General features: G+C 40.8%; 1 protein-coding gene across 1 annotated transcript in view; it reads left to right on the top strand.

Moving 5' to 3' along the window:
- Nucleotides 1-16,755, top strand: part of LOC124805079 (3'-5' RNA helicase YTHDC2-like) — a 306,102-nt gene that overhangs the window by 269,432 nt on the left and 19,915 nt on the right. Inside the window, exon 22 of the mRNA XM_047265510.1 lies at nucleotides 6,452-6,756. Coding sequence (XP_047121466.1) covers nucleotides 6,452-6,756 — 305 coding nt within the window. The remainder of the gene's footprint in view (nucleotides 1-6,451; nucleotides 6,757-16,755) is intronic.

The raw sequence follows: 16,755 nt of genomic DNA, 5'->3' as shown, positions 1-16,755 counted from the left end.
GCGTTGACAAGGTGCATTTACGTGCTAGTCTATTTTATGCGCAGTATCCCATGTACCTTTTGTTACCAAATATCAGCCAGACCAAAGATGCCTAAATAAAGGTGAAACACGTCATTGGGAAATAATATGAAAGAATATTAACACTGCAACCAAGGCTTGTCTCTTCATGTCATACATACTGGTTGCTATACCAACTCTGGAATGAACTGGAAAAAATTTTACAATTGTAACCGAATACCAGTGACACCTGTCTTGTAAACAGACAATAGTGATCCTTTGTCACCCGCCTCTGTTGGAAGCAGAATAAGGGTTAAGTATGTGGCTCAACTCTGTGACTAAGCTTACAGAGAGCACACCTCTCGTCGCCACGGGGGAAGACTGCAGGCTCATCACCCTGTCTGCCTTTAACCTCCAGGTTGGATCCATGGTACTCATATGATAGCAGGTTTCGAGGACTTGGGGCCATCCCGGAAGGACAGGAACAAGTAGTAGTCCTCACCCCTGTCTGGGATTGAACCCTAGACTTGAGGGCTGGAGTCCAGGCTCTACCTGCCAGAACATCATGGCCAGTAACTGGGGGAGAGTACCAAATCATTATCCAAATTAAAACATAATCATGTACTTAAAACAATGACCTGCTCCATGGCAGTCAGTATTGAGTGTGATAATGGATTATCATGCTCTCATGCTCAACTGTTTCTGCTACTCCATTGCTTATGGAAAATAAATTGCAGAACTCTAGGACCTGAAGGCGGGGTAAGAAGATGAAAGAGGAAATTATATCAGATGGGATATACCAGGGTAACTAGAAGTTCAGTTGAAAAATGAATACCAAATAGAATTAGAATCAGGAAATACATGTTACTAAAGGGAGGAGTAGGGAGGATATTCTGGGATATACTGTGGCTCAATGGTAAAGTACCAGACTACAATTCCAAAGGTAGAATAAGGAAGTACATGTTTCTAAAGGGAGTATGGAGGATATTCTGGGATATACTGTGGCTCATTGGTAAATTACCAGATTACAAATCCAAAGATCTCGTGTTCTATCCCATGTCAGTCCTAGGATTTTTATCTTTCGTTTATCACTATTTCGCATCCAATATTTGTTGATGTGAATAATGCCGAGCTGTACCATGGTTTGGAATCCACATTAAATTGTAGGTCCACCTATAACTGGCTGGGTTCATCAGATCAAAGGTTGGAGAAGCCAGTGGAATACTACCTCCAACAGGACCATGCTTAGTAAATCATTGTGGCATTCAAAACAATCTTCAGGTTGATGACTACTTTACTTATTGTACACAGTAGTAATAAAATAAATAAATAAGTAAAAGCAGGTACTAAAGGAAGCTCAAGTAGAATAACAAGACTCAAATCTATAGTTGAACTGCTGAAAGAACATCCCTGACAGCTGGTAGCTACGTTGCCAGTGCTGCTGTGTGGCTGTTTCTTCTTACACTTGTTGGCTGCACCTCTGCGAATATCACACCCAAAAAGTTTAGAGCTGTTGCAGTGCCATGCTACTGAAGCGTGAAAAAACACCAATAACATCAGGGAATCAAAACACGCTCTCTTCATAATTAAAAAATAAAAGTTTTGGAAGTATGTGTTGAGAAAAATTAAATATTATGATGCTTCAGTATTTTGATACATATTTTATGCATAGAAGCATTTCTTGCCTGCACTTTAGGTAAGAAGGTTGACTCCTCAGTCTTCATATGTTACTGTCACTATCTTCGCCATTGCTGCTGCTGATACATCGCCTTATCTCATTAACTTTTCCATATTTGTTTGACAGTATTGTTCCATTTTGAGGGAGTAACACTTCCCAGTGTGTCACACACTAAAAATTAAGCACCTTTTAATTTAATTCTTTAATTTCTGTCTGCAATGTATAATTTCTCTTGAGCCCACATGATTTCTGTTGCATTAAAATTGAGAATGGCGTGATATGGTGGAAGGTGCAACAATCTATGACCATGTTCTTCTGTAATTTGGTCAATCTCATAAATGATATTACACAATTGGTGCTTTTTCATGATTTGCAGCAGTTCTGCCATTTTCATTTCCCTATCGGATGAACCTGTGCCATTGTTCTCTAGCCAGTCCACTATATCACTCTTCCTGCTGTTTGATGTAGTGTTTTTATTTAACTGAATGGAGTGGTACTGTGCATCATCCAATATTATAGTGAAGTCCTTTTCAATTTACGGAAGCAAAGAGTCTATGAACCTTTGATGTAAACAGCAACAAAGCATTTGGTACAAGCCTGCCGATTGTTCCAGCATGTAAATGAATGAGCAAACTGCCTTTTCCACCAGCAGCTTTTATTGTTCGTCATGCTGCTGCATCATCAGTCCACACAGTCAGCATTTACCCACATTATGTTCAACCAAACAATTTGTTTTCCATCAAAACTCTGTCTTCTTCAGTACAACTGGAAGACTGGCTTTTCCTCCTAAATACAACTCGATCTCACAGTGAGTGAAGCAGCTTCTTCCAGATTGGATATTCTTTCCACATGTAATAGTCATACACAGGGTGAAGAAAAATTCACACTCTCAGACTTCATAACGCAATTCCTCCCATTTTCTGGCTGTAAATGGATATCAAAGATTGGCAATCTGGCAACACTGTAATCACATGTACAGCTACTGTCTCTGTCGTATATAGGAGTAGTGCCGTGCAGTTGGTGCAGTGGATAGCATTTTGGGTTAGCATGCAGAAGATCTATGATTTGATTCTGGATCAAGGCAAATTTGTTTTTATTTGCTAAATATAGTCTGCATGGTACAGTATCTGGCGTGTTAATTGTCATACAGCAATTACAGCAGATCTACTACAAAACGTTTGCTCCTAAATACTACAAACACGGAAATGGAAGTAAATCATTTTCATTGGTCAGCTTTTAAAGAAGACTTTTGCATGTCGTGGACGCAAATTGCTTTCCACACTGCGTCTACTAGATTCCAAACCTGTTTTCTGTGTACCCTCCCTCAGTGCTCCCATCGATTAGTACCAACTACTATTCTTGCCATGTTCAGATCCACTATATTTCATTAGGAAAGCACTATGTAATTGTCAGATACATGTGGCTTAAGCAAAGCTCTGTACTACAGTGTTGTTTGGCAGAATGAAATTGGCAAATAAAATCAAATATGCTTCGACCCAGAATCGAACCCTCGACCTGCATCCTAACCCAAAACGCTATCCACTGCACCACCCTCTCAGCGCTAGTACTGTCTACTGACAGTGGTAGTTACCATACATGTGATTACAGTGTTGGCAAATTGCTAATCTTTAACATCCATTTACTACCAGAAATATGTGCAGAATGAAATTTTGTGACAAGACATTTTTGTATTGCTAGTATGTGAGGAATTGCAGTGCAAAGTCCGAGTGGGCGAATTTTTCTTCACCCTGTACATGTTGCTATATTGTGTCGTCTTGAAAATTATTCAGTTCCATCATTTCAGCACCACATACTGTTTTTTCCAGGAATCAAAAGAGCAGCAGTTGGCTCCTGTAGATCTCCAGCAACACTTCTCCCATATTACTTTTTTACAGAGGTGTTTCCAATTTTCAGACCCCCAGCTACTTTCTCGGTGACAACAGTATAAGAGATCTGCCATTATCCCTTTCTTCCTCAAAATTGTGTCGTACATTATATACGATCTCATGAGATTGGCTATTTAAGGTAGTGCTCCTGCCTACTTTCCTACAGCTAGAAGAAGTGGTCATATCACATACATCTGAAATTAATGATACTTTATGCCACACCATTGACATGACTGGAATGGGTGATATGATCCGCAACAAACAATGAACGGGCAACAGATGTTTTGCAGTCACTGAGAAAGCGTAGCACCACTTGCAACCTTGAGTGGTAGAGGTGTCAACTTGGCACCATCGCCATTGCAATGTTTACAAATTCCAGAGCTCGGATTGGAATTAGCGTTTCCCTTCACATAATGATGCTGTCCACGTACGTGAAGATCAGGGGTGCTCTTTTAGTAGGGTGACTATAAGCATCAACATGCTAATGTTCTGACTAGTAAGTGCAAGCCACTATTATCAGTTACAGAAAATGATAAATGTCTTCAGATCACACTACAGAATGATTTTGGGAAATTTTGATTCATAATGCACTATAGACAGTATGTGTACGTTAGGGGTCGTCAATGTGGTTGTTTTGCTAACTCATACCTCATGTTATAACAGTAGTGATGTAGCATCTGTAGCTTTGTGTTGATTCTGATGGATGAGCTGGTATTAAGACCAATAGAATGGGACCCCACAGAGAAGGTGGATAAGAAGGCAAGGGCCCTTCCAAAGGAAACTGGCCTTCCAGAAAAGATTGTTAATCTGTTAAGGACAAAAGCACCAGTACCGCCCAGAATTTATGACCTGCCTAAGGTGCACAAGAAAGGGATTCTCCTACATCCAGTAGTCAGCAACCTTGGTGCAGCCATCTGCCTTACTGCTCAACATGTTAAGAGGATGCTTTCGTCATATGTGGGGAAATGTGCCCATAACATTCACAATTTAGAAAATTTTCTGCAACATCCAAGGCAGCTACACATCACAGAATCATGACATCATGGTCAGTTTCGACAGGGTCGACCTGTTCACCCACTGAATGACTCACCTGAGCTCTATCAGATTCTGATAATTTGGCAACAGAGATAGAACACCTACAGTCTGTGATCTACAAACATGGATACTCTTCTTGAGATGTTCAAAAGGCACTGTACTCTGTTTCACCACCAGAGGTTCCTGAAGAGTTGCAAGAATAAACAAAACAGGTTGCATATTTGCCAAATGTCTGTCCAATATCTGCCAAAATCAGCAGAATTCTCCCCAAACATAACATCAAGAGTGTGTGTGTTCCTTACATGCACCAGGGTTAAGGCTCTGTTATAGAATGTAAAGATGACCTGGGTCTATATAAACTGTAAACTGAGTGTTTACCACATACCATTTGAATGTGGTATGACATACATCAGCCATACAACTAGGCTCATTGACATCAGATGCAAAGAACTCCAGAGGCACACCACACTGAGACAGGAAACCAATTCAGCAGTTGCTGAGCATTGTTTAGAACTCAAGTCATTCTACGAACTATACTGATGTCAAAATTCTAACACAAATGTCAAGCTACTTGGACAGTGTCATCAAAGAATCTATTGAGATTAAGGTCACAGAGAATCTCATTAACTGTGACACAAGTTTTCAGCTGAGCTCTGCCTGGAACCAGGCACTCAATCTTCTGTAGACACAATGGAGGCACCATCAAGACCTCAGGGGATACAGGTATGAAGATGGAGTTTGAGAAAATAGCCCACTACATGTAACAATGGACGCATGTGAAATGGTACCTCAGACAATAGACCCAATACCTGAGGATGTTCTACCAAGTCTCAAGCAGCAGTTTGCACACCAGTGGCCTGAAAATAATACTGCAGCTGCTCCTGGTGCGCATGGACCTCAGACATAGTGACTGACATGGCACGCCATGGTAACAGAACGTCTTAGCTCACAGGATGGCTTAAATGGAGACAGTCGGAAGATAAAATAATTTGCATGACTTGGATATCATTCAGAACTTCATGCAACAATTTGGAACAGACCTGGCTAGAAGAAAACACTACAGTTGCTGCCACTGGTCAGCGCATACCACGGATCAAGTGCTTGACAAGCCGTGGGCTACAGACGGAGCATCTAGCACAACATAGGCTTAAATACTGGACTCGTTCCGCATTGGAATCAGTATCAGAGAGCACCTGAAGAAAACTGAGAGTCACACAGTTGAAATATTGTGCAAGAAAGATGTGAATAACTGGCAGAAACCTGATTGTTGAGTATGACAGTGCCTCTCCGGGAAAGACTGAAGAATTACAACTTACCATACCGTGTCCACGACTTTGTTGTCATGTAACTTTTCACAAAGAACATCTGCTGCTCCACTGTGAGTGCCATTGTCCCCTTTGCATTGCTGCATTCACACTGACACAGCCCACACCACGCTCTGAACCGGTGTGGATCACGTGCCAGGCATACATGTGGTGTGCATGTCACAGGCTGTTGTTGTATGCGTACATTCATGTCCGATCATATTGACTCATCTGAACCACTTTCATTTGCCCCACTCTTTATTTACTTGAGGTATATTAATCGAATATTTATGCTTTTGATGTGTTTTTCATGTTTCACACCTAATTCAGTTTTGTCACTTGGCCACCTATGTATATTTGTGCTTGATTGATTGCAAAATTTTGAAAGGCTGTAGACTAAAGTCTGCTTTTCCTGTTTTTTAGAATGCACCATTTGATTAAAGTTGTACCTGACACTATAATATTTTTGTTTGTTATTTGTATAGGATAAATAAGTATTCTTAAGTAAAGTGTCTAGCATTTGTGGACTTTGATGCGTAATGTTGTTTTAGGAGAGCGCTTGGACTCATTGAGTGCTAAACATGTGGGAAGTGGCAGTGCTTCGCCGACTCCTTCACACGGTAGTGGAGGAGCAGGGAACAGTGTTGGTGCATGCAACAGTGGAAGCACGGAGCCAACATTGCTTATACCTTTAACGAAAACACATATTTCGTCTGCTTCACATGATGAACCTACAGGTGACACACGATATTTCATCATTAAAGCTGGCAGTCTGAAGACTGTTGATGCTTCCATCAGCCGCGGTGCATGGGCTTTTACGCCAGCCACTGAGCGGAAAGTTACACGCATACTAAAGGTAAACAGACACATTAGTATTTCCAGCTCTAGACCTTAATTAAATGTTGTATTTCACCTGAGTTGTCAGAGGTTTACAGAATATGAGATGCTTCCAATACAAAGACAGTTGTTGGGTGAATTTAAACAGAAAATGCTAAAAATGCTGCACTAAAAATGGCTAATAATTGTAAGTGCTAACTTAACTGATTCTTTTTCTAGAAACATATTTTTGAGTCACGGTGGATGCTATGAATGGATATTTGTCTTTGTGCTACATTATAATAGGTGTCCGCCTGATACAATGCTGTAACTCATATTTTTGTTGCTAAGTTATACATTGTGATTATGGTTTTATGTATGTTTCAGAACTCTCTCTCTCTCTCTCTCTCTCTCTCTCTCTCTCTCTCTCTCTCTCCCCCTCTCCCCTCCCCCCCCCCCCCTCTCTTTTCATTGGCTTTATGCAATGTATTAATAGTATGCCCCAGAGTAAATCACTGGTTACATTAGGGCGTTCTGCTTTAACTTCAAAGTTCCATAGTAAATATTTTTGAAGTAATTAGTGTATTGCTAGTGCAAAGTCAAATCTTATGTGGTTCCTAACATACTAGGGATATTCTGTAGTTCTGCATCAAGGTGGTAGGAAAGAAAGTTGTGTTAGTCGTGTGGAAAAATTTGCACTCGTTTTGTGCACAATACCACTCATTAGCCTTTACCTGCCATCACTCATATAAATAATAAACTAAGAATTCATGTCAGTCCCTTTTCACATGACATTGACATGCCAAGAGTGATGAAAATACAATTGCAGACAAATTATGAAAATAATATGAGTTTCTGACTGATATAATACTGTTTGCTTAGGTGTGCGTAGTCGTTACTGCCTGTTGGAGGTCTAACATTTGCAGTACGCAAATTTCAGTCATCTTTGTAAAATATTATTCTGCTTCTTTAACTTTCTACCTCCCCTCCTCCCATCTCTCTCCCTCCCTTTTTCTCTCAGAAATAACAGCTGGCAGGCTGGCATAGGACTGTGAATGAAAGCTACCAAATTTATTCATATGATTACACGAATAATGGCTATTTATTATACACTCCTGGAAATGGAAAAAAGAACACATTGACACTGGTGTGTCAGACCCACCATACTTGCTCCGGACACTGCGAGAGGGCTGTACAAGCAATGATCACACGCACTGCACAGCGGACACACCAGGAACCGCGGTGTTGGCCGTCGAATGGCGCTAGCTGCGCAGCATTTGTGCACCGCCGCCGTCAGTGTCAGCCAGTTTGCCGTGGCATACGGAGCTCCATCACAGTCTTTAACACTGGTAGCATGCCGCGACAGCGTGGACGTGAACCGTATGTGCAGTTGACGGACTTTGAGCGAGGGCGTATAGTGGGCATGCGGGAGGCCGGGTGGATGTACCGCCGAATTGCTCAACACGTGGGGCGTGAGGTCTCCACAGTACATCGATGTTGACGCCAGTGGTCGGCGGAAGGTGCACGTGCCCGTCGACCTTGGACCGGACCACAGCAACGCATGGATGCACGCAAAGACCGTAGGATCCTACGCAGTGCCGTAGGGGACCGCACCGCCACTTCCCAGCAAATTAGGGACACTGTTGCTCCTGGGGTATCGGCGAGGACCATTCGCAACCGTCTCCATGAAGCTGGGCTACGGTCCCGCACACCGTTAGGCCGTCTTCCACTCACGCCCCAACATCGTGCAGCCCGCCTCCAGTGGTGTCGCGACAGGCGTGAATGGAGGGATGAATGGAGACGTGTCGTCTTCAGCAATGAGAGTCACTTCTGCCTTGGTGCCAATGATGGTCGTATGCGTGTTTGGCGCCGTGCAGGTGAGCGCCACAATCAGGACTGCATACGACCGAGGCACACAGGGCCAACACCCGGCATCATGGTGTGGGGAGTGATCTCCTACACTGGCCGTACACCACTGGTGATCGTCGAGGGGACACTGAATAGTGCACGGTACATCCAAACCATCATCGAACCCATCGTTCTACCATTCCTAGACCAGCAAGGGAACTTGCTGTTCCAACAGGACAATGCACGTCCGCATGTATCCCATGCCACCCAACGTGCTCTAGAAGGTGTAAGTCAACTACCCTGGCCAGCAAGATCTCCGGATCTGTCCCCCATTGAGCATGTTTGGGACTGGATGAAGCGTCGTCTCACGCGGTCTGCACGTCCAGCACGAACGCTGGTCCAACTGAGGCGCCAGGTGGAAATGGCATGGCAAGCCGTTCCACAGGACTACATCCAGCATCTCTATGATCGTCTCCATGGGAGAATAGCAGCCTGCATTGCTGCGAAAGGTGGATATACACTGTACTAGTGCCGACATTGTGCATGCTCTGTTGCCTGTGTCTATGTGCCTGTGGTTCTGTCAGTGTGATCATGTGATGTATCTGATCCCAGGAATGTGTCAATAAAGTTTCCCCTTCCTGAGACAATGAATTCACGGTGTTCTTATTTCAATTTCCAGGAGTGTATATATAGATAGCATTGATCTTGTGCCATTGCACATGTCTTTTACTACAGTTCCCTTCCCCCCCACCCCCATGATTTCTGAAACAGCAGACCATCTCTTATTTAAAATACACCTCTGTGTAGATTTTAATTCATATAATGTGGCAAGAGGTTCAGCTATCACCTGCTCCACAAATTGAACTGTAAAGAGCCCCTCATTATCAGATCTATATCTTCCATAGACTGGGTGGCATATACACTGGAATGCTGTTAGAGAATTGTTGTGCTTTACCAATCTCTAATTTTTTCCCCTGCTCTAAGAATCACTGCTCTGCAAAGGGTCTGAATGACTTGCACTCCAGTGACCGAAGTCCCCTCTTCTCCAACTGCAAAAAGAGACACAAAGATGCGTACCTAGCCAGGCAAACTGGAAGTTGTGCGACCAACAGTGGCTGCATCCTAGAACAGTTGGCTCATTCTACAATCTTCAATCAAATGACAGGTGCCATTCTGTGTTTAGAAGCAGACAAATACACCTGCAGAGTTTCAGATGCTAGCCAACTTCAGAGAATCTCACAATCTGCCAAGTAGCCAGAGCCAAATGTCAACAAATTAGAAAGAGTAATGATTGACTCATTATGTGAGTTCCTGAACACCACAAACCACTCCACCAAGAGTATAGTTCTATTGAGTTCATAAGGTGAATTTCAGGGAGTTCAGTAATTGTCAGTAAACAGCTGTAATTCAGGTAGTGGATAACCAAACAACTCAGGAGAGGTTGCACCAAAAGAGATTTAGATGATATTGTCTAAGCTACTGTCACAACCAGTCAAGATCCAGCTTTCAGCGATCTATGAACATTGGCTGAGAGGTGCGATATCATCAAAACAACTGCAATCACTATGCTTAATTAATCCTTTCACTGCTCCAGACGTAAATATATGCTAATCGTTTCAGTGCTCCAGACGTATATATACTATTTGCTATAAAAAATACTTACAGCTGTTCCCTGCTACATTCGTATAGTTACATATAACGCTGACAATCGGGCCAGCGAGTTGGAGGTAATTGTTGCCCAAGTATGCAGTTTAATTGTTGGAATACTAGGAAATACCTGAATGACTATTGAATGCTGAATTCTCTGTCTGCTGTATTCATTCATATTGCTATATTACCTAGTTTGTGTGCGGCCGTTTCCGCGTTACCGAATGAAATGACGCGACGTTACCGTCCCTGTACAGACGATGAGTTGCTGAGTATTCCAAACCAAAGTGACGACAAGGACATCATCATGTCCAATCCAGCTGATTATGGGTGGACAGATAATTACGACGACAAGCTGGCAGATAAATCTGTCACCACAAATATAAAAAATATTTGTGAACCAACAAATGTTGAACCAGTAAATGCAGGTCCAGATTTTGATGTTATCGTCGATTCTTTCTCTGATTACGAAGAAGAGCCTGAGCGTATGCCTGAAAAATCTCCTAAGAGACACAAAACAGTTGATTTTAGATGGAAATACTCTGATTTGGACCCTAAAGTGTATAATTTCTATAACAGTGGTTCCGGTTGCAAAATCGTCAATTTAGATGATTTATGTACTGTATATGACTGCTTCCAAGTTTTTTTAGCCAAGAAATTGTGAGCTACACAGCTGAGAAATGTAACTTATATTATGAACACCTTTGCAACGATGTCAGTGAAAAATCAGACTGCGATGCTGGAAAAACACAAACAGTGACGAAGTTTACTGTTTCCTTGCTGTAAATTTTCTGATGGCTCAAGTGAGAAAAAATGAAATAAACAGTTATTGGACCAATGTTCAGTTACTGTCTACTCCAATGTTTGCGCAAATCATTCCGAGAGATAGATATCTTCTGTTACTTAGAATGTTACATTTTGCTGATAACAGTAAGGACCCTGGAGATGACAAAATCTGGAAATTATGTCGAATTGTGGATCACTTAAGAAAAGTATTTCCAGATGCTTTCCATCCTTTTAAAAATTTGTGCATTGACAAAAGTTTAGTTCTCTTCAAAGGTCGTGTCTTCTTCAAACAGTACATTCCTTCCAAACGCCACAGATTTGATGTAAAATTTTTTGTTATGTAATTGTGAAACTGGTTATATTCTTGACTTTATTATTTATGTGGTTGCAGCAACAGACGTAAAAAAAAAAGAAACTGACTTTGGTGTAAATGTTGGAATACCTGGAAGCATTGTTCTCACTTTACTTGAACGTTACCTTGGTAAAGGTCACACATTATATGTTGACTATTGGTACACTAGCCCAATGTTATTTTCTTATTTGCATGACAGAGTTACTAATGCCTGTGGACCTGTGAGAACAAACCGCAAAGGCATGCCTGCTTTATCAAAAAAACTTAGAAAAGGCGAGATCGAGTTTATGTCAACGGATAAACTTCTTGCTCTGAAGTGGCAGGACAAGCGGGAAGTGAGGATGCTTTCAACTCTTCATACAAGTGAAATTACAGCAACTGACAAAATTGACAGAACCACGAATGAACAAAAAACAAAACCAGCTTGCATTGTAAGCTACACTGAAAATATGGGGGCCTTCGACAGGAGCGACATGATGCTAAGTTCAGTAGAATGTGTACGACAAACTGTAAAATGGTATAAAAAAATATTTTTTCACTTGGTGGATCTGTCTCTGCTCACTGCGCATGCATTATATAAAACTCAAATGGGATGAAATATTTCAGTATCTGATTTTCAACAGAAACTTATCAAGGAGATCCTAGAGATTCACCACCAACCGCAAAAAAATGGACATCATGGAAGGAGATTGGTTGATGGTGACAATCCCTTACGCCTACCTGAGCGCCACTTTATCTCGCTAATCCCAGGAACTTCAAAGAAGAAGGCCGCCCAGAGAAGGTGTATTGTATGTGCAAAACATGATAAATGAAGTGACACAAGATACATTTGTGTAAAATGTAATGTGCCTTTATGTTTGAATTTTTGTTTCGAGAGATATCACACTTTGAAGTATTACTAGTGTAATATGTTTTGTATTTTTTTCTGTTAGTAAAGTACCTTTTTTGAACAAAATAAGACTTTCTGAACAAAGATTTTAAAAAAGGAAATGATTTACACCGCCAATACTGGATTTTGCGTCTCATTTTTATCTCAATAATACCGTAGACTGCTACAGTCGTATATATATGCACCAGGTGAAAATAACGTGCACAGGGCAGGAGCTGCTGAGAGTAAATGCACAGTGAAAGGATTAATTAGTTTAAATATAATTTCTTTCATTTCTCATCCTTTGCCACAACATTTTAATCGTTGCGTAACTTTTATATTTGCTCTTACATTTTACTTCCTTTTATTTATTTTTTTTATTTGAAATCTCTATCCTTGTGATCTAAAATACTTTGTTCTTGGTACGAGAAGAATTAATGTTTTAAATGTACCTAACCTCACGGGGCAGAAAATTAGTCACCCCTAAAGAAGTCATTATACACATTATTTAATACATTTAATTCCACCCCTGTACTTAATATATGCCTGGATTTGCAAGTCCACAAGGTTGTGCAGCTACATTGCATCCAGGTTAAGTCACTCTCTCAGGATTTGATCGTGCAGTTATACCAAATTATGGAGATGCTGATGTCAGTGTTTTCTCCGCTATTCCAAGATGTCCCACAGAATTTCGATGGGGTCCAAGTCAAGCGAGTTTGCAGGCCAATCAAGATGTAATAGTGTGAGGGAGTGTTCAGAAAACCAGTCACATACTCTTCCAACCTGACGAATTTTGCTGCTGTCATCTTGAAACATAAGGTGTCTCAGTAGCGTACTCATCATACAGATGTTGACTGAAAGTCAAGTAAACATGATAAAGTAAATTTTCTGGTTCATGTTACTGGTTAACATAGAGAGCTTGTTCAGCAAAACGCCTCCAAAAAGCATCACAGACCCAACTCCGGCTTGAACCTGACCTTGCACATATTCAGGATGAAATGCTTCATTCAGCCTTCAGTGCACTCAATGATGTGCATCATTTGAATACAATAGAACCTTGATTAAATGGCGCTTCTGGGACCAGGTGGGGGTTGATGTGCCAAAAAGGTTCGGTAGTCAGAGGAGAATGAAATAAGTCATTTACGGAACTCAAAATGACCTAATAAATAAAAATCAAGTAAAGTTTCTAATAAAGAGAAATGAAAACAAAATTACAGACTGAAAATTTATTTAAAAAAGAATAAAATGTTATCTTTGTTTCACTTTCTTAAACCTTGTCGTTGCAGATGCTTCATATCACTTCTTTGCCCACAATATGTCTATGGTTGTAGCAGTTGGCTGTTGTTCCAAAAATATGAGCACAATCTCGAATGCATCCTTTGCTGCAGAGTGGCTGATGTTTTCATCCTCTTTCTTTCCTTCAACATCTGACACCTCTTGCTCAACATATAAGGTTGCAAAACAAGATTGGTGATCTGATAATCTTCATGCTCTTCATTGGTAACAGCAACAGTGCCACCTCATGCTAACCATTCCTCTACATCAGCAGGCTGGATATCATTCTGAAGAGTTTGCAGATCAGTGACTAAATCTGCAGTGTCTGACCATTAGTTCCTGGTAGTTCTTACTCTTGGTTTAGGCTAGGACAAATCTTCTTCCATTATTTTTGTAGAATAGTTTTCTTAAGTTCTGCCCACGCTTGAGCAATTGCTTCCAAAAGATCACAACCCTCTTCTATTTTCTGTAACAAACCACTGACATTTTTCCTCCTTTTATGTCATTTTATCCACTCAGTAACTCCCTGGTCCATTGGTTGGATTACTGAAATCACATAAGGGGCAAAAAGACATCCAAAACAAAGGCATAAAAATAATTCTTTAAAAAAATTACCATTTGTTGAAACACTTTTTTGAACATTGTAATAAACAGCAAGTGCTGACATGTTTATGTTTTTGAAGAATCTTGGTTTCTTAGATTTGCCAATTACAGTCAATGCCAATTTACAATTACCACTTGCATTGCTGCATGTTGCACTGGTCAGCTTGTCCTCTCCTAATGTGGTACCTGTATCTGTTTCATTCTTTGAGCCAAAGGATTTTTGAGGGAGCATTTTATAGTTTAGCCCCATCTTATCAGTATTGTATAATTGGTCAACTAACAGTTTATTTTCTGTGACCATTTTTTCAAAGTTTTCGACAAACCCTCTACCTGAATCTTCAACAGCAGAAAGTTTTTCACATGAAATAACAACTTGCTTAATGCCATGACAATTTTTCCATTGGTGAAACCAAACTTCACTTGCTTGTAACTCGGTAATTTGTCTCCCCTCCCCATTTTTTATGCAACTGAAAAGCTTTTTCTTTTATGATACGGCCGGAAAGTGGGATCCCCTTTCATTTTTCCTGACAAAACCAGACCCACAGAGCGTCATCCAAGAGCTCACATTTAGGCTTTTTCAGTGCTTTTCTAGTTTTTACAACATTTTTGCCATCTACAGTTAACGAATTGCTTCAAGATCATTTCAATTCTTTATCCAGTATTTATCGGTTGTCACAACAGTACCCATTTCAGAGGCTAAGTTAGTAAATGACTCACCTGGATCAAATCTTTGCAGAACACCTAGTATCTGTTTGATTGTGCACAGAACACATTTCCTTTTTTGATTTGTAGCAACTTTTTGTCTTTCAGAATCCCTTACATTTCTCAATCACAGCTTAATGAACTGTATAAAGTTACACTGCAACTTTAATATTAAAAGAAATATGGTAATAAATCCCCCCCATGAACCATGGACCTTGCCGTTGGTGGGGAGGCTTTCATGACTTAACGATACAGATAGCCGTACCATAGGTGCAACCACAACGGAGGGGTATCTGCTGAGAAGCCAGACAGCCGTGTGGTTCCTGAAGAGGGGCAGCAGTCTTTTCAGTAGTTGCAGGGCAACAGTCTGGACGATTGACTGATCTGGCCTTGTAACACTAACCAAAACAGCCTTTCTGTGCAGGTACTGTGAACAGCTGAAAGTAAGGGGAAACTACAGCCGTAATTTTTCCCGAGGGTATGCAGCTTTACTGTATGGTTAAATGGTGATGGCGTCCTCTTGGGTAAAATATTCCGGGAGTAAAATAGTCCCCCATTCGGATCTCCGGGTGGGGTCTACTCAGGAGGACATCGTTATCAATAGAAAGAAAACTGGCGTTCTACAGATCGGACCGTGGAATGTTAAGATCCCTTAATTGGGCAGGTAGTTTAGAAAATTTAAAAAAGGAAATGGATAGGTTAAAGTTAGATAATAGTGGAAATTAGTGAAGTTTGGTGGTAGGAGGAACAACACTTCTGGTCAGGTGAATACAGGGTTATAAATACAAAATCAAATAGGGGTAATGCAAGCGTAAGTTTAAAAATGAATAAAAAAATAGGAATGCTGGTAAGCTACTACAAACAGCATAGTGAACACATTATTGTGGCCAAGATAGACATGAAGCCCATGCCTACCACAATAGTACAAGTTTATATGCCAACTAGCTCCGCAGATGACAAAGAAATTGATGAAATGTATGATGGGATAAAAGAAATTATTCAGATAGTGAAGGGGGACGAAAATTTAATGGTCAAGGGTGACTGGAACTCGATAGTAGGAAAAGGAAGAGAAGGAAAAGTAGTAGGTGAATATGGAATGGGGGTAATAAACGAAAGAGGAAGCCGCCTGGTAGAATTTTGCACAGAGCATAACTTAATCATAGCTAACACTTGGTTCAAGAATCATAAAAGGAGGTTGTATACATGGAAGAAGCTTGGAGATACTCGAAGGTTTCAGAGAGATTATATAATGGTAAGACAGAGATTTAGGAACCTGGTTCTAAATTGTAAGACATTTCCAGGGGCAGATGTGGACTGTGACCGCAATCTATTGGTTATGAACTATAGATTAAAACTGAAGGAACTGCCTAAAGGTGGGAATTTAAGGAGATGGGATCTTGATAAACTGACGGAACCAGAGGTTGTAGAGAGTTTCAGGGAGAACATCAGGGAACGATTGACAGGAATGGGAGAAAGAAATACAGTAGAAGAAGAATGGGTAGCTTTGAGAGATGAAATAGTGAAGGCAGCAGAGGATCAAGTAGGTAAAAAGACGAGGGCTAGTAGAAATCCTTGGGTAACAGAAGAAATATTGAATTTAATTGATGAAAGGAGATAATATAAAAATGCAGTAAATGAAGCAGGCAAAAAAGGATACAAACGTCTCAAAAATGAGATCGACAGGAAGTGCAAAATGGCTGAGCAGGGATGGCTAGAGGACAAATGTAAGGATGTAGAGGCTTATCTCAGTAGGGGTAAGATAGATATTGCCTACAGGAAAACTAAAAAGACCTTTCGAGAAAAGAAAACCACTTCTATGAATATCAAGAGCTCAGATGGAAACCCAGTTCTAAGCAAAGAAGGGAAAGCAGAAAGGTGGAAGGAGTGGATAGAGTGTCTGTACAAGGGCAATGTACTTGAGGACAAAATTATGGAAATGGAAGAGGATGTAGATGAAG

Source organism: Schistocerca piceifrons, chromosome 7 (genome assembly GCF_021461385.2).
Source record: "Schistocerca piceifrons isolate TAMUIC-IGC-003096 chromosome 7, iqSchPice1.1, whole genome shotgun sequence".
NCBI lineage: Eukaryota > Metazoa > Arthropoda > Insecta > Orthoptera > Acrididae > Schistocerca > Schistocerca piceifrons.
Note: the sequence above shows the minus strand (reverse complement) of the source record. Positions and strands in the feature narration are given on the sequence as shown.